Source organism: Colletotrichum phormii (genome assembly GCF_030913505.1).
Source record: "Colletotrichum phormii strain CBS 102054 chromosome Unknown BDP81scaffold_2, whole genome shotgun sequence".
NCBI lineage: Eukaryota > Fungi > Ascomycota > Sordariomycetes > Glomerellales > Glomerellaceae > Colletotrichum > Colletotrichum phormii.
The window spans coordinates 2,849,519-2,875,216 of NW_026851444.1; the positions used below are offsets into that span (position 1 = coordinate 2,849,519).

Consider the following 25,698-nt stretch of genomic DNA (forward strand, 5'->3'; position numbering starts at 1 on the left):
ACTCGGCCTCGACGTGAGAGTCAACGTTTACGAATACGATCGGAGCAGTGGATCGGATTAATGGATGCTGGGAAGTACGTAGTAGTGGATGTTTAGAGTAGTAGCTGTTCGGCGTGGTATATGGATTTCACCATCTCAGGCTCCTGAGCATTATCGATGAGAAAGAAACACTGTGGCAAACTACCCACGCAACTTACAGCTGTTGTTAACATCAGCAAGCAGGTGGTGAATGACTGATAATGTGAGGTGGTACTAAGTGACGAGCAAGATTGAGAAAGAGATCCTAATACACCCCCTTTCAGTTCCCTATTCTTTTGTCTCCTAAACTCCTTCCTTAACATAAAAGGCGTCTTTCTTTTGGAGGAACAAGATCACTTTACAAAAGCCTTCAAAAAATGTTAATATAAACCTTTCGGACTTGAATAGCCACCGTTCCTATACACGGTATCGTTACAATACGTACACTACCCCAAACACGCCAATAAAATGACTTCGGTATCATGTGTAACAGCAGAAAAAAGAAAGCCCTAAACAAAACAAAAGCTGCCAGCCCAAGTTACCATCTTCCCCTCCGTTGGCCAAAACCCCCAATGCCATGGTCCCGAGTGTATATATGTTAACCCCCCCCCCCATCCCGGTATGTGAACCCAGCCCAGCCCGACTCCTCCCCGGCCGTCCCCGTCCATTCTTTTGGCCAAAACACCTTTCGAAATAATGTCAAAAACACGCTATGCCACCCTAATAGCCAGACGCCTAAAGCCAGGTTCTAGCAATGCACGAAATGCGAGCCGTTCGCTCGCTCGTGTGGGGGGAATCATAATAAGACAGAGAAAATAGGAAAAGGAAACGAAAAATGATGGTATAGACAAAACGGAAAGAAAGAGACCATTGGAAATCAGTCTCGAAGTTCCACGCCAACCTCCTGGTGGACGAGCCTCAACACCCACGAGGCCTCCGAGGCGCTGGAACACTGGAAACACCACTTCTTGACCGAGCCGGCGGCACCGCCCGTCTTGGGCGCGACGCCGATCTCGCCCCTCTCATCGCGTATCTCTTCCCAGATGCCGCAGATGATGCCTCGACTGCCCATAGGAGTGAAGCAGCCGCTGCCCAGCACCGCATCGAGGATGATGCGCGCCTTGTCTGATTTCTTGGGCATTGTTGTAACCGTGACGCGCTTTTCGAGGCCGTGGTTCGCGCGTAGGTCTTGGTGCCAGCCCGGTGGCGGGCGGCGGATCTGTATGATGCAGTTGCCGTAATCCTCCCACTTGTTGGAGCTGACAAGCAGGTGCAGGCGAATCTTGATGTTGTCGGACGGCGTAGGACTGCGGATGGAGTTGGAGTAGTTGCTGATTGACGGCGAGCGGGGGTAGCCATCGGAAGACGAACCGGATCCGTAGAGGCTATTACTGTTGGAGGAACGACCCTGCTTGTCGATGGATGACCGAGCAATGTTGAAAGCGTTCCCTTGCGTGAGCCTCTTGAGGAAGCTCGTGGCAGACAGACTCGACGAGGGGGTGCTTCCATCTTGTGATTGAGATGGTGCGCGGGCCGATGCGCGGTAGCTGTTCTTGCGTCCGAACCAGCTGCGATGATGACTGCCATTGTCCTCGGTATCTTCTGCGGGTCTCTGGCCGAATGACTGATAGCGTGCCTCGTTCTCGAGCTGGATGAACTTTTGGTTGTTGAGGCGGGCACCATGAACGGCCATGTACAGGTTGTAGCATTCCGTGGCCGACGGGCAACGGAAGCGGAAATTGCCTCCGCCAATGTCCTTGTTCTTGCAGTTGTCCTTGACGGCTGAGCGGATTTCAAGATCGACAACGGTAGACTGGCGGAGGAGGACGAGGGGCGTAAGCTCGAGAGAAACAAGGGGAATGTCGGGTTCTCCTCCGGGGCTCATGACCAAAGAGTAGCCCTCGATGACTCCGGCCGTCACCTGAATGGAGCACGGCTCAAGGGAAATGTCCTTCCACTGACCCTTCTTCTCGTTCCAGTACGAGATGGAAGCAATGTATCTGGTGTAGCTCTCCGAGGCACTCATTTTGCGGCCATGGAGACCGGCTTGCGACGCCGAGTTGGACGGCGTCAGACTGCACACCGACTCGGAGATCATTGACTCTTGAACGAATGACCGCGAGATCATGGACTCTTGCTTGAAGGAGTCGACAAACCCCTCTCTTTCGCGCTCCCGTTCCTCAGCCGGCTGGTGCTCGGGCTCTCTAATGCTGAAGCCAACCTCGGTCTCGGGGATGTCATCCTCAAAGTCATCTTCAGACTCGGATGACGTGTAGTCGGATTCTGTTTCTGTCTCGCTCTCTGAGAGATCGGTCTCCGTGACGGACCGAGTCGTATCGGATGACTCTTCAGAAGGCAGATACTCGTGCTTTAGAGGTGAAGATCCCCGACGCTTCACACGGGAGCCCCCAATGTCGACAGGGGGCGAGAGCTTGGGGGGCTTGGGGCTCAAAGAGCGGTGGATGGGAGGAGGCGGAGCGCCATCCGCGCGATAGGGGGTCGTGTTCGGCGCAGCCCTGTGTCTGTCCTCCTCATCGTACGAGTCTTGTGTAGGGGTTCTGTCTGGAGAGGGGCTGCGGCGAATGGGTGTGGTCGGCATGCTCGAGCCGCGGTTGTGGTAGCGACTAGAACCCGATCGCTTGGGCGCATATGGCTCTGGAGATGACATGTCTCTTGACGATGATCCATGTAGCTGCCCGCCTACAGGTATATCGGTCCGGTGCTGTGGTGAGTCGGGGAGGCTCTCTTCAGTAACAGTTGGCAGCCGCTCTTTGGGTGGCATGGGCGATGTGCCAACGATGTCAAGCCAGTCTTCCACTTGATCGTTGTTGTCTGTGATGAGGCTCAGCAGCTCATACCAGTGCCGTCCGTTGTGAGTGCCCGACACCATAAGAACGAGCTCGAGTTTCGCGTCACCACGGCGGGCTGAAATCACAGTCATGGGCATGGGAGGGAAGAGAAGCCATGTGCGGCGGCCGCTGCCAGTCTCGCGGATGAGCAAGTCACCCTTGTCGTTGTTCGCGCCAGGAAGGTCGCGGTGGATGAGTTCGACCTGGCACTCAAGGCGTTGTCCATTTGAGTGCGCGAGGCTGAGCGAGAAAAGGTCCTTTGCGCTGACCTGCCGCTTGGGGTCGATCTTGACGGCTTCCATGGGTGCGAGTGTCCGGAGATTACGGATTCTGCTTGTGTCGGTGTTGATGGCGTCCTCGTCAGCCAGCCGCGCAGACTCTTCCCTGTGACGACGCTTGGCCTTTTCTTGCAACATGTCGTAATCGCCAACAAGAGCAAGGGTGTCGTACGAACCGACTGCGGCGTGAAGGCCCTGGTTTGTGTTAGCGTGGCTCGTTTTAGTACAGTTGGTGACATTACCTTGGTGAGCTTTGCGAGAGTCCGGATGCGAAGCAAGGGCCGTTTCAACAAATGCGCAACGTCGACTCTCTCTCCGTCTTCGTTAACGACGTCGCCTTCGGCGTTGCGCGGGAGTGCGCCGATGAGGGAATCCTCGTCGTCGAGGCGATCAGCGGCAGGAGCTAGGTTGACGACGAGATCTTGGAATCCAAGACGCCACGCGTCGAGGTAGCTGTCGTAAATGGGCGAGGCGGTGTGTAGCCAGGAAATGAGCCGGTCGACATCCGTATGGGATGCCCTCTTATGGGCGGTTTTCAGTTTTTCCAGTGCAACTCCCATATTGACGACGGATTTCGACATGCTATTTGCCTTGCGGCCAGGGGACTCGGGGCCGAAAAGATCGACAGCACTGGCTGAGCCCTCATGAAGGACAGTGGATAAGAGGACGGGTACCACACCGTCAACGAGCGTCTTGAGCTCCCGCTGGTACAGGTTTTCATCGTCTGTGAACTCCCTCATGAGGTCCTTTGTCGTGACCGTGTCTGGACGAGCATTGGCTCTTCGTACGCTGGCAGCCTTTCGCACACTCGCCCTAGGTTTGATGCTCCTGAGGCTACCTGGCACCTGGCTTTCGTCTGGTAACGACAAAACTGACACGAGATCAGAGTGTTTAGTCAGCCTTCTTTTCAGACCCGATTTATTGCTCCGCCGCCGCGAAACACTGCTTCTCGTAAGCCCAGTGGTCTGCGTGACAGTGGTCTCGGACAAGACCGAGGTCATATCGGAATCGTAGCTGCTGCGGGTATCGGCAGAGCCAAGAATCGTGGACAACTCGTGTACACCATTCGTTGGTGGCTTGCGACGAGGTGTATTGTCCTGCACCGAGGACTCATCATCGTACGTCCAGTCGTCGGTAAATGTTCGATCAGAGTAGGTCCGGCTGGACCCAGAAGAGCGACGGCGCATGGTTCGCCTGGACTCATCATCTTCTCCGGGACTATCATACTCCTGATCCAACTCCAGCTTTCGCTCTTCTTCGCTGATGTACTTGGAAGGCGGAGTTTGGTGGCCGGTGGACTCTCCCCTGAAAGCCTCCTTGAGGATCTCACGGAAAGGCTTCTTGACAGATTTCGCGGGGGACGGCGAGCTCCTCGTAGCAGCTCTCCGGCGAAGGCCAGCCGCACCAGCAGAAGTTGGTGTCTTTGGCTTTTCCTTTGGCTTCTCTTCGGCATTCTTGGGTGCTACGTTTTCGTCATTCTCGGTTGACGCGCTCAGATCCGTCGAGGATAGGGTTGACTCTGTCCAATCCGTTGATTGTGTAGTCTGAGTCATTGCGGTTGACTGTGTTGTCTGGGTGGACTCGGTGAGCCCAGTTGATTCCGAAAGCTCGGTCTGGGTCGGAAGAGAAGGCTTCCGCTGACGGGGTTCGGCCGATGATCGTCTGCGGGTGTCCTGCGCCTTTGTCTTGTCGACGGGCTTGCTCTCGGACGCTTTCCTCTTTGGCGCCGGCGACTCCTCCTTCTTCGCCGGCTCATCGACGAACGGATCGACTGTCCCGTTGAGCCATTTCTCAATACTGGGAGGCTGGTTGACGACGGGCTGTTTCGGAGGCTCAACGGCGTCATGCAGGATCTTCTTGCCCCCGGTGACCACCTTCTTGAGCACATCGGCAGCCTTGAAGCTGGGATTGCGCTGAGCCTTCTGCCTCGTCTTGTTGAGGGGCAGATCCAGCTCACTGAATGCAGAGAATCCTACAGGAATGTCTGCTAGTGGCTTCGCGCCTGGGGCACTGGTGAGCGAGCTTGGCGCAAGATCTAAGTTGTCCAGCCCTGTCCTGACTGCTGATTCTGAGGTGCCAACCCAGGATTTATCGTCTGAAGGTGGAGGGGCCCTCTTTTTGTGGCTCACTTTGCGGGCCTTTGACGGTTTCCGTGTTGGTGTTGCCGGCATACTAGACTCGACATCCTCTGTGACCTCGATGGTGGACTCGTCTTCTTCAACAACAACAACAACGATGTGGTCCGCCGACTCATGCCTCGCGCTGGCCCCGCGACTACGCTCGCGGGATTTGGCTCCTGCGCTCTGGGGTCTCGGGGTCTTGACGCCGGACCCCTCTGATGCTGGTGTCTTGACGCCGGACCCCTCTGATGCTGGTGTCTTGAGCGGCCTGACACGGATTCCGTCATCATCGAGCTTCTTCGTTTGTATCGGCGTAACTCTGATGCCGTCATCATCCATCGTTTTCTTTGGTAACGTAGCTTGCCTCTCTTGAAGCTCCTTGAGCCTTGCCTGTATCCTGCTGCCGTCGAGCGAGTCTGTTGACTTTGCGGCCCGGTGTTGCTTGACTAGTGGCGGATCTGGCGGCTCGACCTTTGCTGCCCAATCCGAAATCTTTTTGGAGATGGGTGCTTGGATGGGCGTCTTTTGCACGTACCCCTTTGGTAAAGGGCTTGGGGTGGGACTTGGGCTGGCGTCTTTGGTCCGCGGCGACTTTGCTCTCGTGGGGCTCTTCTTTCTCTTCTGCGCCATCCAATGGTCGTCGCTAACGACTCGCTTCTTGGGTGCCAGCTTAGCGTCTCCGCCGGGTAAGTCTTCCACGGTCTCATCTTTTTCGTCGGCCGGGCCGTCATTGTGTACTTCGATCTTTGGGGTAGACATCTTTGGCGCCGACATTCTCTTCTGGCGCAACTTGATGCGTACGCGGTCTTCTTCCGTGACGCTCTCCGTGTCGCCCGGGAAGGCCAGCTCGCTAGGCTCGCTGGGCGGTGCTAGGGGATCAGCCGAGGCCATGACTGCGGCGTTTGTCTTTTGCCATTTGTTCACGCGCTCCCTGACGCCGCCGGGCTGCTGTACTTTTGCGACGGCGGCCTGACGCATCTCGGCCCTCAGCTCGGCCTTGACAGCGTCGAGACTCATTCTTCGCTTGCGTTCGGCGGCGACACGTTGTGGAGAGGGGCGTCCTCTGAGGAAGTCGGCGAGCAGGGTCGGGGGTTCTGGTGGTTTCTTCATGGTTGCTGCGCGGGGGCGGGCAGGCACGGCCTTGGGAGTCGTGGGCGGCGTCGCATTGCTTTCTTTGGTGGCGGGAGTGGAGGGCTTGGTGGTTGCTGCTGCTGCCACCGCCGCCGCCGCCGCCGCCGCAGCGTCCGGCGATTCTTTCTCGTCGGGAGGTTTGGGAGACATTATCTACACAGTCAAAGGTTTGGTCAGTAAAAGGTCCCGTCTGCGGGCAAGCAGTGGACAGGTACGAGCTGGTGTCGTACAGGTGCGTCCCCCTCTCTTTCCTTGGGTGAGGTAACGAACGACAACGTGGGAAGGACTGACTTAGGTGAGATGCATGCTGCCGCTTAAGGTTAAACGATCTGCTGCGTTCCTATGGGCGCATGTGGTAGAGTTGGAAGGGAAAGGTTGTTGTTGACAGCTGAGGGGTTGCAATCGGGAGCGCAAATGGACGTCAGACGTCAGAGTAATGCGAGATAGAGAGAAAGAGGAAACGAGGTGAAGGCGAGGCTGTATGTCGGTGAGACGGGGTCAGATCAAGAGGCCGGCTTTGCAGGCCGTGTATGTAGACGTTGGTTGGATGAGCAAAGGTGAGGCGAGGCACGCAAAAAAGAAAAAAGAAAAAAGGAGCAGCTCGACAGACAATCCCGTTGTATGTGTGAAGTCTGTGACTTTGTATGTGTATCTTTCGATTTCTTGTCGAGGACTGGACAGGGCAGGATGGAGAGAGCAAGTCTGATCCAATCGTGGGCTGCGTTGAGCTGGCACTGCCGGAGTAACCAGTGGATGTTGACGCCGGAGCTTAGACATAAACAAACCGCTTGGTGGGGCCGATATGTACGTACCTTACGGAGCTTTCCAGGAAACGCATGGGAATCTGTCACTCTCGCCGTCTCCCTCCCTCTCTTCCCCCGTCTATTTACTTTCTGATAGGGCTGGTTCTATCGCTCTCAAATCTCCCCCGAGGCCGTGTTCTCCAAGGCCCAAGGCCAGCCGCCAATCTCCCCATAACGGACTTTAAAGGGTGGACTATCCGTACTCATGGAATCCCGCCGCGTCCATCATTTCCCGCCTTGTCCAAGTGCTCGAATCTGAGTAATCTCCAACACTCGCCTCACGGACTCTAATTCCCTCGCCTAGCCCTTCGCTTCTGCCAGTAGATCGGATCTCGGATGTTGACACCAAGACCCCTCAACTCGCAAGTGAGTCGATAAAAATACGATAAAACCCACCGTCATTCCCCTTGATCGACCAATCTGGTGAGAGATGCGAATGACATTACTCCGTAAATGCTGCCAACGAATGCAGTCGTCGGGCATAGACACAGACGGAAGGGGGGGAAAAAAGGAAGCCAGCTCACTCACTCTGCTGTTAAACTTGTTTTCCGAGTCCGCGTATCTTACCTCAAATATAAATTCTTATTCCAAGTTCTCCATCGGTGGTCGTGGGCAACGCAATGCGACAACGAGCATCATCCTTGAAACGGCGGTTGATAACTTTACTTATCATCATCGCTCCATGTCGCTGTCGTTGTCACTGCCAAAACTGTCAGTCGCAACAGGCGGGGGGAGCATTGACGCCGCCTCGCCTTATCGACGGGGGTCCCATGAATTTGGACATGCAACCCTTTGTTTACTCGCGATAACACACTTCCAATGTAGCAAGAAGAAATCAAGGTCTGGAGTATATCCCCGCCGCAACCATTCTCCAAAATCCCATCACAAATTACGGTCCATTCTTTCAACTATTATACATACCATAGTCTTACAGGTCCAAATCAAGGTAGGTAGCCAAGCCAAGCTTTCTCATGCCCTGTTTTCCCATCCAATAACCCAAAATCGCTACCAAACCACACTCGTTATCACCACACTCGTTATCACCACACACACATACACATACACATACACAGCACAGCGCCTGCGAAATGTCTCGCATGTACGGATAATGTAGCAGCGAAACGATAACGGCCCCCCGACATCACGAGGACCGCGCAGTTGCACGTGGGTGGGACCGACCGTTCCCCCCTCTCCTCCTCCTCCCTCCCCTTCCGAACCTCTTCCCTGTTGAGAGTGAGACTTTCTTCCTCCGCAAGACTCCCCGCAGGCTTCCGCAGGACCTGTTTTATCCGGCCGAGGCTATATCGCGTGGGGCCGCAATCGAGATCTAGCATCACACAGGAAAGACGATTCTTCAAACCTTGATTTCTGCGAGGAGAGGGGAACATCGTGAGCATGCTTGCATCCATCGACACTTTTTCTCGTTCGCCTTACCGTGCCATACCTGCACCAGCCTCAGCTGTTCAAACTAAAAAAACGGACACCATCACGTCCTGCATCTCTTATCACCCGTCACCCGTCATACTCATTAACCGCGCAGTAGCACATCACACCACACTAGAGACGAGAAAATAAAGGTTGCGAAAAAGTGTAGATCAGGGTTTAATCCGCCTTCATAGCGGCTGCTTCAATTATGCATCTAAAAATTCCGTGTGTGCCCCGAATACCCGTATGCCCCCCCCCCCCCCCCAGACCATCCAAAATGACGGGTATTGTGCAGAAACTCCCATATCCCATGCTGTTAGACTAGACTGCCTGCCCCCTACCAGAGGACGGCGTATACCGAAGGAGAAGAAGGAAAGAAAAGAGGAAACTAAATGATGATAAACCTCCCAATGCAGATTGAGTAGAACATGCTTGGCCCCCAAAAACGCCGTGTAATGCTTATGCTTCGTCCGGGATACCCAGTTCGCTCACTCCAATGAGGGCAACAGGAACCGGACCTTCTTCTTCGACTTCGCAGCCTGTACATCTCCGCTCTTGTCCGGATACGTCGCCGCCGCATCCTCCTCCGTCTCATCTTCCGTGTCATGCTCCAAATCGCTCACGGCGCCGACGCTGCTTCCCATCTCGCTCAGGAGCTCCTCCTCCGTCTCCTCCTCAATAGACCAGACATCCGGGCTCGGCTCGCGCCAGACGTGCTGCGGCCGGTGGTGCCGGTACGACGTCGTGCGCTGCCGGCCCCGGGTAGGCGGGAACGACGACGGCGAGAGAAGCACGTTGTTGTCCGATGGCTCGGAAGGGCGAGACTTGGACTTGGCCATGGACTTGAGGCCGTCGATGGCGAAATCGCGCAGGCTAAAGGGGATCATGAACCCTTGCGGCGCGAAGCGGATGTAATCTTCCTCCTCGTCGTCCTTGTCCGGCGTGGCGAGGTCCGAGAGGTCGGGGACGGGCGGCGACTTGCTTCGGGATTTGGACTTGTTTAGCCCGTCTAGGCTTGAGGGGCTGACGCTCCGGACGATCTCCCGCTCGCTGTCGTCTTCGATGCCGGCGTCAAAGTCCATCATGGTCATGTCGTCCTCGTCTTCCTCCTCCAGATCGGGCGCGGGTGTTAGGAAATAGGTCAAGGGGTCCTCGTCGATGTCGTCGAGGGATGGGTAGTCCTTGGGGATTGTCGGGGCGAGGCGCACCAGGGTTGGTGGCCATGAGTCCCGCCGTGAAGGTGTCTTTGGTGTTCGAGGCATTGTGTTGGTGTTTGTTAGGTTGCTAGTAGTCGTGTTGAGCTTGATAATGTCGGAAAGGCGTCTGAACAGTAAATCACTGACGAGACGATCTAGGTCCTCGCCGGTCTGGCCGGCTCAAAAGTATACCAAACGAAAGTGGCAATTAGTTGGAGAGTGTCCCTGATTTCAGCAATGATGTGATGCCGTAAAAACGTGACAGACCTAGGTGAAGGAACACGAACTGGAGACGAGGCGGTGAACTCCTACTTATACATTTGCATCGCAGCCTCAGCCAGGCAGAGGAGGTGCAAGGCGGACGTTATCCGACACTGCCTTCACCTACCCACCCACACACACACACACACACGCAAGCACGCACGCACACCGACAAGGTTGCAGGCTGGCTGGTGATTCGGGCTCAGTCACATCAACCCAGCCAAGAGCTGCCTTGTATGGCTGGAAGATGGTGGTCACCAGTGCCCATTGCCCAGTGCAGAGGTCTCCATATCGCGGGGCAGCCAGCCACCATCAACCCCCACGTGGAGGAGGCCTATGAGGAGCGTGACTCCTCACCCGCCATGAGTGTCTGAGAAAGAGCAGCGCAGTGTCTCCAAATGGCCGGGGTGCAGCCAGAAGCAGAGATACGCATCCGGAAATGGTGGTAAGCTGAGGCCCCGGGCTGGGATTCGTATTGGAAATCTATCACAATTCCTGGCAGACGGTAGGAAATCCGGTCTTTTGGTCGCTTCGCGTTCCTCCGCGTGGGTGTGTCGACCGGCGCGCGACTACCGCGGCTTATATGAATAAGCTGAGACAGACTTGCAACCACCACACGTATTGGTCGGAGGCCGAGTCAGGCAGATGACTACCTTGCCCACCATAGCGCCAACCGAACGTGCCGACTCCCCCAGCGTGCAAAACCACCGTCGCTTGACCGGTGCGCATTTTCGAGGCCATGAACCTGCGAGCAAGGAATGTGCAAGACAGCTGTCGACTAGACTGGGCAAGGGACAAGTTTTTGATCGCCCTCCCACGCTTGCTAGAGCGGCTGGCGTACCTTGCATGACGCCTCGAAGTGGCGCATTTGAGTCAGCTCGACAGACCGGCCTCACAACGTACTGTAGATTGGACAAAAGGCAGCCGTATTCCGATAGTTCCTCGGTGAAGTTGGCAGCCTTGCTCCTCTTACGCTCGCTTCGGCGAGTCACCCATCCGAATCCTGCACCACCCTCAGCCTCAGAAATGGAAGATCGCCACGGTGCATGAACCACTGCGAGATGGCCATGCACCATATTCGTCTTTCGATTATGAGGCCTCTGACCCTTCCTGGCTTCTCCGGGAAATTCCCGAAAACTCGCGAAATACGAAGAAGCTCAAGTCAGACCCGTATTGAAGTGGAAATGTCGATAGTTTGTTACGACAGTTCTGGTTTTTTGGTTTGCAAGGTCCTGTCTTGACTTAAAACAAGTCAGCTGCTTTCCCGACTGTGTACACATTGCGTCATGACTTGGATTTGACAAGAGCGGACGAACATCTCCTCGAACAGTAGCCGCTGCCATCCCATGAGGCCTGAATCACGTCTTGAAAATTGAAGTCGGGCAGCGGGCCGTGATAAGAACGTGACTGGTTTGTGGGTCGCCGTGCCGGTATCAGCCCGCCGTGGAAAGACGCTTACTGGAAGAGGCCGGCTTTTTGGGAAAGGCTGGAGGGACCGGGTGACACCAGGTTTCCCTGATTATCCTGAGATGGTGAGTAATCGACCCGCGAGGCAGTGAGACTTGACTATTGTCTGCCCTAGCTTACCTTACCTAGCTGCCATTCTCATGTAAGAACGCCATCCAGAGTCTCGGGACACTGAGATGGAGGGGAGGGCTGGTCGCGCATCCAACGAGAATGCGGATATAAGACTTGATCGTGGTGGGAGTGTGCGATGGCTTCCGAGCTACGGAGTACCTTGCCAGAGACTGCGAAAGATGGATGTTTCCAAGGCATTCCATTGAGACTGGCGCCGGCGACTAGCGGCGAAGGCATCAGCAGGTATGCCAGGCGCCAATGTGAAAGTTGACAGACTGGAAGCCAGTTGCCAGCGTCCGTGGCGGAGGGAGGTAGGCTCTTGTTCGAGCTGACAAAGTGACAGGATCATGGTGGTTGTGCAAGTATCTGTTGGTTGGAAAGTTGGTAAAAGGGAGGTGGGTAGGGATCGGAATGTGATGGCTGCGCAGCTTGGAATTCCATGGAGGATGGTTCGGGGGAGGCGAAAATACCTTGCCCAGCAGAACCCCGGATCGCCAAAGAATGCAGGAGCTTGGGCCATGGACCATGGCCGTTGCTTCCTTCCCTCCCCGCCGTGTTCCAGAATCAGCACGTGACCCACTTGGCAGCTGGGGGTAGGAGCTGGGGGCCGGGGGCAATTGATGCCTGCTCTTTCCATCTCAAGTAAAGCGAGCTTCAGCTTTGTTCCAACGTTAAAGATCCAATTCATCCAACGACATCTCATCATCTCAGAAGATTACCGAGTCAGCCCCATTCAATTCTTCCATATCGAACCTGGTGTTGCTCTTCTCGCCCATCATCTTCCCCTGGGCGTTCTGCCGTCAACCTAGTTTCCGCAGCTAAGGCGCACGGCCCCGGCCTACTGTCAAGCTTCCGCTGACCAAGTCTGTCTGGACAACATATCTCAGTTCCTCTCGCGGCTCGACTCATCGTTCATTGCGCAGTCAGAATGCTCGTAAAGCTTGACAACTCGAAGCCATCGGCAGCCAGTTCCATGCTGCTCCGACTAGTGAGCCAGAATGTCCGGTATGCCACCAAGAACCCCACTCCCAACGAGAAACCGTGGAGCTTTCGGGGCCCGAAACTCTGCAACCAGCTGGACTTCATCACGGCTGGCCACGAGTCAGCATTCATCTGTCTGCAAGAAGTCCTTTACTCGCAACTCGAAGACATCCAGTCCTACCTCGGTCCTGCCTGGGCTCACATAGGCCTCGGTCGTGATGATGGCAAGCGAGGTGGCGAATTTTCACCAGTGTTTTACCAGGTTGAACGTTGGCAGTGCGAACGGAATGAAACTATTTGGTTGAGCAAGACGCCGGAAAAGCCATCTAGGGGATGGGACGCCGTACTGAACCGTGTTGTCACCGTTGGAGAGTTTCTTGACAAACAGACCGACACGCGTGCAGTTGTCATGAGTACGCATTTCGATCACCGAGGCGTTGTGGCTCGCGAAGAGAGCGCCAAACTGCTTCTCAACGTTGCTCGAGAGTGGAGCAACGGAGCAAACGGTAAACCTCCGACAACTGTCCTGCTTGCGGGTGACTTCAACAGTACGCCGGATGACAATGCATACAAGACAATGGTGGCACCGGAGTCAGGCATGGTCGATGTCTCAACTCAGGTTTCCAAAGCGAAGCGCTACGGAAACGAGATCACGTACACGTCGTTTGACGAGCCGGACGAGGAACCGAAGAGGATCGACTTTTTGTTTGTGAAGGATCCGAGCCCGGCCACCATCAAGACATTTGGCGTGCTGTCGAACAGATTCGATGACGGCGTTTTTCTGTCTGACCACAGGCCGATTGTCGCCGACGTTGAGATTCCTGTCTTGCGAAAGACCAGCAGTATGTTTTGAAACACTACTACACGTCAATCGTGGCTTGAAACGTGGACTACCGTGCAACGTCACGCATACCGGGCGGCGTATAAGAGGCAGATCTGGACCTGCCCAAGTCTCTGAGACAAACTCCCTGCGTCTCCGGCATTCTTAGGTCTCAACGTCGAGTTGAACCGGCTGGTGTGCAGTAAATGGACAGTCGCCCAGCGTTGAGCGATAAGGTTCCGCAGCAACATGCTATTGGAGATTCGACACACAATGCCAACAACGAGTGGCGTTGCAGCATTTTAAGCCTCCAAATTCGGTCGATTTGGCGTTCGCATATGGTACAATCACGACGGTATCACCTTCCCGAATCGCTGCGTATTATATCGCTTTCGTTCACCCTATCTCTGATTACCACACGTCTTCAGTGTGGCAGACCATGTTACACCCTACCAATGTGGCGCTCTGGGAATGCTTTCAACAGTGGCGTTGAGGGAGTATGCCTCAAGCGAAAAGGCGGTGTGGCTCCGAGTTGGTGTCGAGTTCCTCGCTCCACAACCAACAACCGCCCGTCGATCCGTCCGCCTCGGATATATCGACATGTCAGTCCATCGCGTCTTTGCAACACCATCCGCTCTCGGCACCATGCATTTGGAGCGCGCAAGAGCGGCATATTGGACAAATGGCAGGCTCGTCAACTTGGATGATGTGCGAAAATACTAGAAATGCAACCGTGGCGTGCATCAGATCTAGGGATCTTGATGGATACATACAGTTGAAGACGTTCGTCAGAACCGTTTCCCCGGCCTCCGCATTTCTAAGCACACAAATCACGTTTCGCTGCATACGATTCGTAATGACGATGTCTTCAATTGCGGCCGTTGAGTGGTGCGGCAGCTCTGCACGAGTTGCAGTCCGACTCAAACATTGACGGACAAAGGCACTTGACAGCGAATGTGCTGTAAGGGAGCGTACGAAGTAGCCATCCTCCGCAAAATACCGAACCGAGGATCCTGGCGACCCATTCAATTCCGTGGATGCGACATTGCTCCACATCTCAACGAGGAGAGGACCAAGGAGAAGAACAACTTTGACTAGCTTCCTCGATAAGACGGAGCCACGAGAGGCTCCGGGAGGGCCTCACTCGAACCCATTTCGGCATGTCCTCGCGCTAGACGGATTTTGAGCACAGTGGGCGCTGGTTTACGATGTCAATGCCTGTGGGATAGATGCATGTCATGCAGTCGGACTGTGCAGTTGCGTACAACGCGTGGAGAACGGTCTCGGCGCCATCCAGGCAAAATGTCAATCGCAAATGTTTCTTCATGTCACCTTTCCTTTGGATGCTTCAGACTTGGGCACTGTAACGAGGTCAGATCGCAGCTATCTACTTTTCCTCGAAAGGATGGAGGGGAAGACATATCATCACAGTACATTTCGAGTATTTGAAGTACATCGTCTGGCCGATGGCCGATGTGAACGGCCTATCGGAGCCGTTTGTTCAGTGTTCGAGACCACTTTCGACTTCGAGACGCAAAGCCAATGACGCGAGAACAAGTCTGTCATGGAGACACGTCTTTCGGAGTCACCTTGGGAACAAACTCCAATGACTTGACCACAACAACATGATGGCGATCTCGAGTCTGTGTACGGATACCTCAGTGACGCAGTTCCTGCAAACAGTGCGGTTCTTCCAGCGAGATCGGTACCCACTACGGAGGGACAAGGGCATCGTACCCCAAGATATCCGTACGCAGCTCTATCAGACGCATGCCTACCGACACAGCAAGACGCGGGGAGACAGATCTAGACGTGCAACACTGCAGCAACTCAGCATCGTGATGCCATCTTACATGGTCTCGTTTAACAAGTTGAAGGAACCAATCCGTGCTTGGACAAGTAGGCCAGGGAAAGCAGCCATTCAAGTCCGAGATGGGACGATGACTCTCATTGCCGTTCCGGCCCCGCCCTATGAGAAAAGCGAGCGGGCCCGGACTGCATGAATCTGCATTCCTGACCGGGTGGGTCGGGCCCATGATTGGGCTTTCCGGCACAAGTGCGTTGGCGATGCGATGCCGAAGGGCGATGGGGGCGGTTCTGCATTGTGTGCAGACTCTGCTCGTTGACCATTTGAAGGCTCCCAGTTGCCTACACGACCTAGGATGGCATCGAAAGTACAGGAAACGTCTCCTGATGTTTGGTTTGTGCAAGTTCCGAGTCGTAAAGTACCTCAACCGCCTCATGGGGCGCGCACCAGACCACTCCGTACTGTCTCTCTCGGTCGATCACCTCACCAATCCTGAGAACCTTCTTTTTGTTTCTTTTTTTTCTGCACACACCCAACCTTTTAACCGAAGACGAAAACACGTTTTTGGTCAAAGAAAGAGAGAGAGAAAAAGGTCTGGCAGGCCGCAGAGCGCGGCAAACGATTGGACGCTTGTGGTGTCGTTCGTCAGCCCGCTTCGCCGTTGATACCCAAGAGCCAAGCCCAGTCACAAGGTCGGGCAGTAAAACCAGCCATTTGATGGAGAAGTCAAAAAAAGAACCCCCCAGTCGAAAAGGGCACAACGCACCAGACAGCAATGCTCCGTCATCTTTGAGTGACACCCCCGTCTGGTTCGGCCCTGGAGGTGGATCTCCCGCGCACACGGAGACTCACTCCAACAGCCAGACTTTAGCATCGCAGCGCAGCCCAAGGGAGCCAGCCCATCCTGTCTCATCCAGACAGCTGGCAGAAGACTCAGAGAACGTTGTTTCTCTCTGTCCTGTGGCCACGCCCCAGTCGAGTACCTGTTCCAGGGCCTTCGTAGCCAGTAGACCTCCATTGAGGGGAGGGGTGGCTGCCGCATTCGAGATTTCAATGGCGGGACGAAGAAGAAAACACTGCCGTCGGGGCACAACGCAGAAAAAGCCCTTGATCGGACACTCACACAAGCAGGACTGCTCTGCTGTCCGGCATCGCAACACATGGGCGCACAAGGACGTCAGCGCTACTACAGCAATGGAAACTCGATCTGGATGAACGTTCCGCGTTGGTAACTTGGTGCCGTAAAAAGCTTACTTGTTGGCGCGCCGCACGAATTCGCAACACCCCCAGCAGGCCTTGCCAGGCTCTTGACCCCCGTTCGAGGGCAAATCCATTGCAACGGTCGCGGACGGGAAGAAACGAAAGACAAGGGCTTCTCCACAGTTGGGCCTGAGTGCTTCTGGCGCTCTGACTCGAAGCGGCGACGATTGGCACCGGCGCCAACGAAAAGCACCAACACCAGGGCCCCCAGGGGACCGCCCAGTTCCCAACTTTGCGGTCAAATGCTGTGTTGAAGGGGTTTCCCTGGTTTGACGCCGGTGCTGCGGATGAACCACAGCCAACAGAAGCTTCCTGGAACAAGACGAACTGGCTCGACGTCGGTCCAGCAGACTCTAGGCTCTAGCTGAGCCCTTTCCCACGGTCCTTGCTGCCACGCGGTGGAGCTTGAGGCTACTCTGTTAGCTCCAGCTTGTTTCTCGTGTGGGTTGTCGCAGTTTTCCCACCCAGGAGTCCCGATTCCCAGGACCCAGCGAGGGCCAGAAAAAATAGTTTTCACCCGCCGGCAATCTCTGTCCTCGACCCAATTTTGGGCGATTTCGATACAGTTTGACAGGGAGAAGTGACGACAGCAAAGAATTTCCCTGTCCTCCTTGGGTCCCATGCTTCTCCAGACTCGCACACGTTCTTGACAAGTCGCAGACCCCGGTATTCGACTCTGTGACTTGGGAGACGTTGCAAGCTGGGCAGTACCAGCAACCATCTTCTCGCACACCCTCACTCTCTCCCTCTCCGTCCCTCTCCAACGTTGCAGGCCTGTCCTCCGTCTCCCGCAAAGCATAGTCCGTTCCAGCGCTCCCGTCCGCCTCGGATAATCGAGCATCAAAGCCGGAGCCAAGCTACAGATCCATCAGAGCTCTCACAGCCATTTGCGGGCTCAGGCACACGCCCCTCCTCCTCCTCCTCCTCCTCCTCCTCTCTCTCTCGAGGTACTTGGAGTTGCTCGCTATCGTCGAGCGCTGGCCGGCCATTGGAGTGACACTGGACGAGCGGCAGAGCACCCCGGGCAACGAGACGACCTCATCCGCTGTCAGGTCCTTTTTTTGCTGTGACCACGCCCCTACATCGGGTCGTCAAGTCTAGGCCATCCTCACGATTGGCTTTTCTGTAGGCTATTTTTTCTCTGGTGGTGCTGCGAATGAGTTGCTGGGCTGCGCACACACCTCGCTCGCCCTCCCCTCCCTCGCTCCGGACTCTTCCTCTCACGGCGCAAGCCGCAGTCATTACACTGCAACTGCACGCACTCACGCTACCTGTCCAAAGGTATCCGTACGAACGAAGTACCATACCTTACCTTTCCTGCAATGCAAAGCATAGGGTGAGGTAGGCAAGTCAGGATTAATAAGATAGCACGCTCGTCCATAGCCCGCCCACGGCCACGGTCTTCCCTCGTCTCTTGGATTATCCATCCCACGTTGTATACACAACACAACAACAGATTCAACGAATATCATCTCTTGCTAGTCCGCGCTTCTCCTGAAGATCCATGATAACTTCGTCCACTCTGACTCTTACTCTCCGTCTCTTTCCCTCTCCGCCTATAACAAGCAGCCAACAACGAATAAGTAACCCGGCCTCACACCTAGCCAGCATCAGCACCAGTATCCGCAGCGTCTCATTTTCTCCCACACCCAATTTCACGCCCCCCCCCCCCCCCCCCCCCCTCATCCTGGTCGGATTTTTATCCCCACAAATACGGGCACTCCCTCCATCAGATAGTGGTCGCATCCCCTTCCGCATCCCCACTGTCTTTCTCGTTCGCCCTTTATACAAAAAAGTTCCCGATTCCCACCGCGGCCAAGTTCTTCCCCCCCCCCCCCCCCAGTTCACCACACCTTCGATCACTTGCTACGAACCTACGATTGCTCGTCTCGACAGAGGCACCTTTGCCTCCGAACACCAGTCGCTCGACTACCGAGCTCACATCACCATACTATAGCCCATTGCGACGATCGACACCGCTTCACTATGGCCCCCAAAATAGTTGCCTGCGTCGAAGACGTCGACGAGGAGACTGGTTTCGTCATTCAGGGCTCCAATAAGTACGCCCAGTCACTAGCACCAGGAAGCCCATCCAAGGAGAAGGCAAACAGCGGCAAATCTCGCAAGGACAGGATGACGAGACCGATTTCCACCTCCCCGCAATACGGCCAGACCGACTCGGACGACACCATCCACCCCGCTGTTCCAGACAAGAAAGCGAGGGATAAGGCAAGACGACACGAACAACGGGTCGTCGACCGAGCCGCCGAAAAGGCCCTTCAAAGGGCTAACGAACGGGCCGCCGAAAAGGCGGCTGCCAGAGAGCAGCAAGCTCGTCAAGAGGATCGAGAGGAAAGACACCGCATCAAGAAAGAAAAGGAAAAGGCTGTACGCCGTGAGCAGGAGCTTCGCGACCAAGAGCAGCGCGAACGAGACGATCGTCAGCAGCAGCGCGACCGGTCTGCCCCCAAAAAGTCCGCAATTCGTCCTTCCACAAAGCACGTCAACACGGCGCCCGTCGTTCACACCCAGAAGACAGCCCAGAAGCCAGATGAATACAGAAGACCGAAATTCTCGGAAGAAGAAGCCTCGCAATACGGCGTACAGCAACCGGGAAAGGCACAGGGCTCGCGTCCCCGAGCTTCAAGTCGACCTGCGAGCTACTACGGCCAAGGTTCCCGACCGCCCACCTCCAATAAGCAATGGCATGCTGCGAACAACGCCTCGCCCTTCACCCCGGCTGCGGCATCGCCATTTGCCCCGTCTATTCACGCGCCGCCTTCCTCTCATGCTTCATCACCCTTTACTCCCGCTCCTATGCCGATTCCTATTCACCCATCACCGCATGTGCAGTCTCCGTTCGCGCCTGCACCTGGCTCTTCGTATGGGGCACCGCCTGGCGCCTGGGGCCCCGGAAGTGTCCCTTACCCTATGCAGGCGCCGCACCACCCGCCTCCACCGCCGTCGAATGATTACTTTCCGCCTACCCCTGTGGCGAGCAGCCCCAGACATTCGAATCTGGCTCATCGCTTCCAACAAAGGCCTTCGTCGGCCATGGGACACCGGTCCATGTCAGCTTCTTCCTTCGAGTACGACAACTACGGTTATCATCCTAGCCCTGGCCACGGCCACGGCCCCGGTCCCACTTACGAGCAAGAGAACATTCCTATTCCCATCGGCAGACGACCATCTCTCAAGGTCCGGGACAGGGACAGCGACTTGATGCCGCCGCCGCCACCGCCTCGTTCACGAACGACTGCTCCTCAACAGGGTTTCCGTCCCCCGCCCCAACCTCACCCCCAGCAGCGCCAAATCATGTCCCAGGGCTATGACTCTGATGATTTTGATGGCGAAGAATTCATGTACCAGGACATCGTGCCTCATGGTTATCAATACGACGATGGCGTTGTTGCTAGGCCTCGTGGTCACCGCAGGGGTTCCAGCACGTACAGCCATCGTGCATACCAGATCGAGCCTGCTCCTGCTCCTGCTCCCGCACCTACTCGCAGTAGCCGCCGCCATTCTTACATGGCCGGCGGTGAAAGCGGTAGCTACTCGCAGATAAAGTACGACTCTGCCCAGGCTGCTGCCATGGCATACCAGAACGGCGTAAGCGGCGGCGGGGTGCCTTTGACTGCTGCGGCTCTCTCAAAGGCTGGGAAGAAGAGCAAGAGCAGCAGGTCCAGTGGAAGTAGCGACAGCCTTGACGAAAGCGACTTCCTACGAAGCGCCACCACACGAACCACCCGGTCTTCTGCCATTGATGGCGACGACATCACCATCAAAGTCACTGGTCATGCCGTCCTCCGAGTTGGTAACGCCGAGATCCAGTGTCAGGATGGTGGCGAAATCAACATCAGCCAGGCAGCACGCATTGCTGGTGGGAGCGACAGGGATACCGTCTACTCTGATGAACGTCGCAGCCGTATGGACCGACCAGCCCTCCGTGATCGATCCGAAAGCCAGGCCGACTCCTACAGCCGTAGCCAAGCGGGCGACTACGAACAATTCCGCATTCCGTTTACATAAATCGAATTACAACGACAATGACGAGTTGATGAAGCGACACACATTTGTTTTTTTTTTGTTTCCGTTTTCTGCACGATTTTCATTAGAGCGAGCGTTGTTTCTGCACTTGGAACTCAGATTGAAAGCTGTATCGATATGATGAGCTTCCTATTTTTCGTTTCTCCTTCTTCTTTGCTTCCGCAACTGCTTAGGTCGACTTTCTGGTAGCGGAAAAGTTTATACCCAAAGCAGAGGCTGTCGCGAGCTCTGCTCCTTTTTTTTCTTCATATTTCCAAGCATTTTTATACCATTTACAGGACGAATCATGTATGTGCCGATTATGGCTGTGCGGCCCGGGTGAGACCCGCGGGCGTTTTGAATTTGTAGGGTCGGGACACGATAATGGAGTGTGTTTTTCTGGGCATATGCGGAGACTTTCTCCAGTCTCTTGCCTTGCGAGGAGACATGGGTGTCGTGCTATACGACATGGCCGTGTCTCCTCCGAGGCGAAGCGTATGTCGTGCTCTTCCAGCCACGACATTTAGGCTGGACGATTTTGATAGACAACCTGTATCGGCAATCCGGGAAGTTCGCACTTCTTGTGCTTTTAGGGAGAAGGGTATTCAGCAAATTGTTATGCCTAGCTAGCTACCTTGCGCGGGGTTTTTTTTTTCTCTTTCCTTCATTTCTACTTCGAGAACAGTGTTAGCAGGATACTATTGGGATGGGCTCGGCTGCCCTCTCCAAAGCCATGGGCATGGGGGCGTTGGGGACGACGGAAGGATGTAGTTCAGTCAGGCCCCCGGCCCTTTGGGATGGGCAGGTATTAAAAGGGGGAATTTGGAACTGGGCTATTATGGTGGTGTATGGTATTTGGTAGCAGATGATGAACTGCCCATCTTTTTCACTTTTTACTCGAGCGGCAAAGGACAAGATACCCCTAACATGGCTGAGCCGTGTAGGCCGCATATGAAATAAACATGTCGGAACAACAAGTCTCTTATTGTCTCATGATTATGGTGCTGAATGGTGATCTTTGGTAGGTTCACACCCCTCTTCCCATTTAATACGGAGGACCGCGGGGGATGAAAAAGGGGGTTAATCACTTGCCCGTTCCGGGCAACCCGGTTGATGCGAGGCCGCACTTTCATACTCCAGACCTGCCTCAGGAATTCTACGGTGACTGAATGTCTGGCCTCTTCATTCTGCTCTCCTGGGCTCTTGCAAGACCAATCATAGTAAGTTCGGACATTCAATTGGCGATTGTGATCCCGCCCTTCCCCTGGTTATAAGAAGACTCCCGGGCTTCGTTCAGCGTTTAGCTACTGGCGCCGGCGTTGTGATACAGATTTGAAACGGGATGGTTTAGTTCACTGTTCGGGAGGTCGAAGAAGGGCTCGTTTTGGGGAGGGGCCTGGGATCTAAGGGCCTGTTGAAAAAAAGGCCAACGCTTCTATTTGTTCTTTTGCGGTGCTGGTATGCATAGTCTAGATCCTTGAGGCGTGGTTGGTATGGATGTTTGTAGGTATCCGTACGGAGTCTTTTATTCTTAGATAGATGGCCGGATGTGGGAAGGGGGCGCAAGGAACATGTCATGTCACTCAGCACTCAGCGCGTGTTGGAAGAAGGGAAAGCCTTCAAGCAACGGGCCAAACGGCTCGAAGGCGGACGGTTTAAATGTGGATTCCGCGTGCGTTCCCGCACGGCGGCACGGGAGACCCAACGGTTCGAATGAAATGGCACCGTCGTCCGTTAGTGTCCGTTTTTTTGACCTTTTGCCTGGGACGGTGGCATGGTTTTTGTGTGATTGGGTAAGGTGAGGTGAGTGAGGTGAGTGAGGTGAGTCGAGGTGAGGGCGGTTGCTGGGCTGCGGGTGGGGGGTCTGTTTACTCTCGACGTCATTGGGAGGCTGGGAAGGAAGCTTGGGAGGCGGTAGGCGCGACGGGGTGCTGGACACGGCTTTGCCAACACAGACACCAGAATACGGGTTTCGACTTGAATAAGTGAGGAACAAGCTAGTCGGTGTGTTTTCCCCCATTTGACAGAGCCAAATTCGCCTTGTGCAGGCGCAGGGAAGAGTCCCAAGAGAGAGAGAGAGAGAGAGAGAGAGAGAGAGAGAGAGCAGGGAAGCGACCCCCAGGAACATTCCCCCACCAACCACCTCACTTTGTTCGCGCACATCCCCCCAGCCACGGCAATTTCTGGTTTCTATAGGAACAAGCCATCCGCCACCACGCAGCTGGCCAGGCAACTTTCACCTCTTACCTTATCCGTAATCTTGTCTGCTCTGCACCTTTTCGACATTCCGCCTCGAGAGAAGTGTGCATTACCCATTTTCCGAAGTGGACTGTAGAGAAGCATTCCATCCACAGCATCCACAACCACATTCCAGTCTCACCTCCATTGATCGCTGGTCCTGCCAGCAATCGTCCGACTACTACCGGATACCATACAAAAAAAAAAACTAAAAAAACTACTTTTTACCACGTACCACGACTTCAACTGAAGTCAGCCTTTGCCAATCATGGCTCCGGCCGTCGTCAACGGCCTGGCGCACCAAGCCCGCTCCTTCATCGCGGCCAGACGACTCTCGAGCCTCCCCGACACAGCAGACATCACGGCCCGATCAATCGACGCGGGCTCCGTCGGGCCCCTCGCCGCTCGCTCCCTCCTCCTCGCCCGCGACAGCACGGGATACAAGGAGAACCCCCACGTCGGCGTCACCGACCCGGCCGACATCAACAACACGGCCATCTTTGTGCTCTTCGGCCTCATCGGCGCCGCCATCATCATCACGGGCATCTGGTTCTTCTTCTGGGCCAGAAACGGAGGGTTCTACTTCAAGGAAAACGACTGGGACGACTACAAGACCACGGTGCTGCGCCGCAGAGGTCCCAACGGTACCTTACTGTCTGGCGCCACCAAGTCGACCAAGCTCGGGGGCGGCAGCGTCTACAAGGACTACGACGATAACCAGACGAGCATCTCGGGGACTACGCTGTCGGGCATCACGGCGGGACCCAGCGATATCGGCGCCCGCGAGAAGCGCGATCGCAAGAAGGAGAAGAGGCGCAGGGAGAAGGAAGCCGCGCGCCACAAGGAGAAGCCTTCATCCCAGAACTACGACGAGGCCGGCGTGCTCATTGACGAGGAGGCTGAACGCGCGGCCAAGAAGCATCTCCGCTCATACCGCCACGAGAAGCCCGCCCGCGTCGGCGGTCTGAACAAGGAATCTGAGGCGTCCGAGTGGGACGGCTCGACGAACCCTACCGAATCAAACGTCTCGGCCAGCTTGCTCTCGGGTCAGCAGACCACGCCGACGTCGACGCCCAACAAGAAGAGCGGCGGCGGCGGTATCCGTAAAGTGTACAGTACCGCCGACCGCAACGAGGAGCGCGAGCGCCAGCGTATCCGCGCCGAGGCCAAGAAGCTGCAGGAGCGGGGCCGGGCTGCGGGTAGCTCGAGGCGCGATTTCAGCTTCCAGCGGGCGAGCACCGTTGCCGAGGACCAGAATACGCGGGGCTACGCGCTCCCGCCGCCGAGGGAGGAGCCTGAGCCGAGTATGCCTGGTAGCTGGGCGGAGAGCGACATCACGAGCGCGGTGGAGAGCGATATGGGGAATAAGTCGTATCACCACGTCATTCCTGGTTTGAGCAGCCAGAGCGCCGTGAGCAGTGATTATGCTGATGAGAGGCGCAAGAGGAGAAAGGAGCGTCGTCACCGTGATCACTGAGTCATGATGGTCAGTTAGTTGGATGATGATGGGAAACGAAGGTGGAAAGAAATGAAGTATGATGAGCCAGACTGATGAAGCAAGCATATGATACTGTTTGGACGATGGGGGGGGGGGGGGGGAGATGGAGAAGAACAAACACACACAAAGTAACGAATGGGGGGTTGAAGTTTGCGCGATTGGCGAGCATTTTTGAGACCTTTGGGCGTTGGGATGCTTCATAGTAATTTCGGGTATCGGTGACTTTTTTTTTTACCCTGCGGGAATGGGATGTGTAGATTAGCAAACGCGATCATGTAGATTGATGATTGTGGGGAATGAAAATGAGATTCATTGATGACCTGTGTAGCTGTTATTTGATGCTAAGGTGTGATGTCGAGGTATGATATTGAAGTTTGACAGTGAGGTAAAGTGAAGTAGGAGTTATGGATAGTGAATTATGTGGTGAGTGAGGGCATTCGCAATTGGCACTGTAAGCCAGTATGGATATCCGGGTAGAATAATGCTCTTTCGGATATCTGGATGAGTACACACCAGCTTTCTCCGCATCTTAGCCAACCCTTATAATGCTGGGTTTCGGAGATGCTTTTCATTACGATTGTGGTAATAATCATCATTCAGTTCTCCTCCTCCTCCTCCTCCGGTCGACGTCTGGTTGGTATACAATTCACACCCCAAAGATGCCGTCGTATTGAGCAATCAGACTCATTGAAATCCGCTAAATTGTGGTCATGAGACCAGCAAAGCGAGAAAGCAACATCCCCACTCCGCATCTGAATATGGTTCCCATCAGGTCTTGAAGGGGTTTCGAATTGGATTACATGTTATCGTGATCTTATACTGATATAAAGCTGAGGGCTTGTGATTGAATGTCAAGGTACGAATACTCACAGTACCTTAATTTTTGAGTCCACGAGGTTTAAGCCTTCCCAGCCACGGTACCTGTGTCAGTCAATTGGTAAGCCGACGGGAACCTTCAGTGCACATCATCCAACCCAACCCAAGGTTTCTGGCCTCGGTGCTCGGGTGGGGGACAGCTTGATCCATGCAGGATGCGATCGCGGCAGCCGCCGGCCGCTGTCGGGGAAAGGGGCGGGGAGGGGGGACCCTTTTTTTCGGCGGGGTGGTTGGGATGGACCAACGACGCCGCGGGGTACCGTTGATGGCTTTTTTTCATGACTCCTTTTTGCGCCTTCTCAAAGCTCAAAGCTCTCTCTCTCTCTCTCTATCTATACTTTTCTCAACGGTCTCGACATTCCAAGGTGGTTCAATTGCTTGCTTTCGCGGTTGCATCGAATCCGGAGGACAGTCACTATTTTCACCGGCTTTCGATCCCGATCCTAGTTGTCAAGCTGGTTTCTGTATGCTGGAGCTGGGCGGTTCGGAATAATTGCCCCTCATCTGAATCACTCTGCGCAGCCAACCATCAA

The 25,698-nt window shown here is 55.1% G+C and overlaps 9 protein-coding genes across 9 annotated transcripts; 4 read left to right on the forward strand and 5 right to left on the reverse strand.

The window, feature by feature from the left end:
* Positions 1-634: 634 nt before the first annotated feature.
* On the reverse strand, positions 635-6,109 carry BDP81DRAFT_416784 (uncharacterized protein). The gene is made up of 2 exons (XM_060589565.1): positions 3,388-6,109; positions 635-3,340 (listed from the first exon to the last, which is right to left on the reverse strand). The coding sequence occupies exons 1-2, from the start codon at positions 6,037-6,039 to the stop codon at positions 896-898; spliced, it is 5,097 nt and encodes a 1,698-aa protein (XP_060450950.1). The 5' UTR covers positions 6,040-6,109; the 3' UTR covers positions 635-895.
* Positions 6,110-9,112: 3,003 nt separating this feature from the next.
* Positions 9,113-10,746, reverse strand: BDP81DRAFT_457601 (uncharacterized protein; the record flags this gene model as incomplete). The annotated part of the gene is made up of 2 exons (XM_060593300.1): positions 9,113-9,868; positions 10,744-10,746. The coding sequence occupies 2 exons, from the start codon at positions 10,744-10,746 to the stop codon at positions 9,113-9,115; spliced, it is 759 nt and encodes a 252-aa protein (XP_060450951.1).
* A 704-nt stretch (positions 10,747-11,450) lies between these two features.
* Positions 11,451-12,476, reverse strand: BDP81DRAFT_90735 (uncharacterized protein). The gene is made up of 2 exons (XM_060596481.1): positions 11,669-12,476; positions 11,451-11,605 (listed from the first exon to the last, which is right to left on the reverse strand). Exon 1 carries the CDS (start codon positions 12,363-12,365, stop codon positions 11,808-11,810), a length of 558 nt encoding a protein of 185 aa, XP_060450952.1. The 5' UTR covers positions 12,366-12,476; the 3' UTR covers positions 11,451-11,605; positions 11,669-11,807.
* A 111-nt stretch (positions 12,477-12,587) lies between these two features.
* BDP81DRAFT_309348 (endonuclease/Exonuclease/phosphatase) lies at positions 12,588-13,493 on the forward strand (the record flags this gene model as incomplete). Its single annotated transcript, XM_060583537.1, has 1 exon — positions 12,588-13,493. The coding sequence occupies one exon, from the start codon at positions 12,588-12,590 to the stop codon at positions 13,491-13,493; it is 906 nt and encodes a 301-aa protein (XP_060450953.1).
* A 1,351-nt stretch (positions 13,494-14,844) lies between these two features.
* On the reverse strand, positions 14,845-15,843 carry BDP81DRAFT_90731 (uncharacterized protein). Its single transcript, XM_060596480.1, has one exon. It carries the CDS (start codon positions 15,701-15,703, stop codon positions 15,173-15,175), a length of 531 nt encoding a protein of 176 aa, XP_060450954.1. The 5' UTR covers positions 15,704-15,843; the 3' UTR covers positions 14,845-15,172.
* Positions 15,844-16,623, forward strand: BDP81DRAFT_90730 (uncharacterized protein). Its single transcript, XM_060596479.1, has one exon. The coding sequence runs from the start codon at positions 15,985-15,987 to the stop codon at positions 16,480-16,482; it is 498 nt and encodes a 165-aa protein (XP_060450955.1). The 5' UTR covers positions 15,844-15,984; the 3' UTR covers positions 16,483-16,623.
* BDP81DRAFT_90883 (uncharacterized protein) lies at positions 16,598-17,466 on the reverse strand. Its single transcript, XM_060596482.1, has one exon. The coding sequence runs from the start codon at positions 17,366-17,368 to the stop codon at positions 16,766-16,768; it is 603 nt and encodes a 200-aa protein (XP_060450956.1). The 5' UTR covers positions 17,369-17,466; the 3' UTR covers positions 16,598-16,765.
* Positions 17,467-18,513: 1,047 nt separating this feature from the next.
* Positions 18,514-20,556, forward strand: BDP81DRAFT_389922 (uncharacterized protein; the record flags this gene model as incomplete). Its single annotated transcript, XM_060587334.1, has 1 exon — positions 18,514-20,556. The coding sequence occupies one exon, from the start codon at positions 18,514-18,516 to the stop codon at positions 20,554-20,556; it is 2,043 nt and encodes a 680-aa protein (XP_060450957.1).
* A 2,248-nt stretch (positions 20,557-22,804) lies between these two features.
* Positions 22,805-24,379, forward strand: BDP81DRAFT_416796 (uncharacterized protein). Its single transcript, XM_060589566.1, has one exon. The coding sequence runs from the start codon at positions 23,060-23,062 to the stop codon at positions 24,266-24,268; it is 1,209 nt and encodes a 402-aa protein (XP_060450958.1). The 5' UTR covers positions 22,805-23,059; the 3' UTR covers positions 24,269-24,379.
* The last annotated feature ends 1,319 nt before the right edge of the window (positions 24,380-25,698 follow it).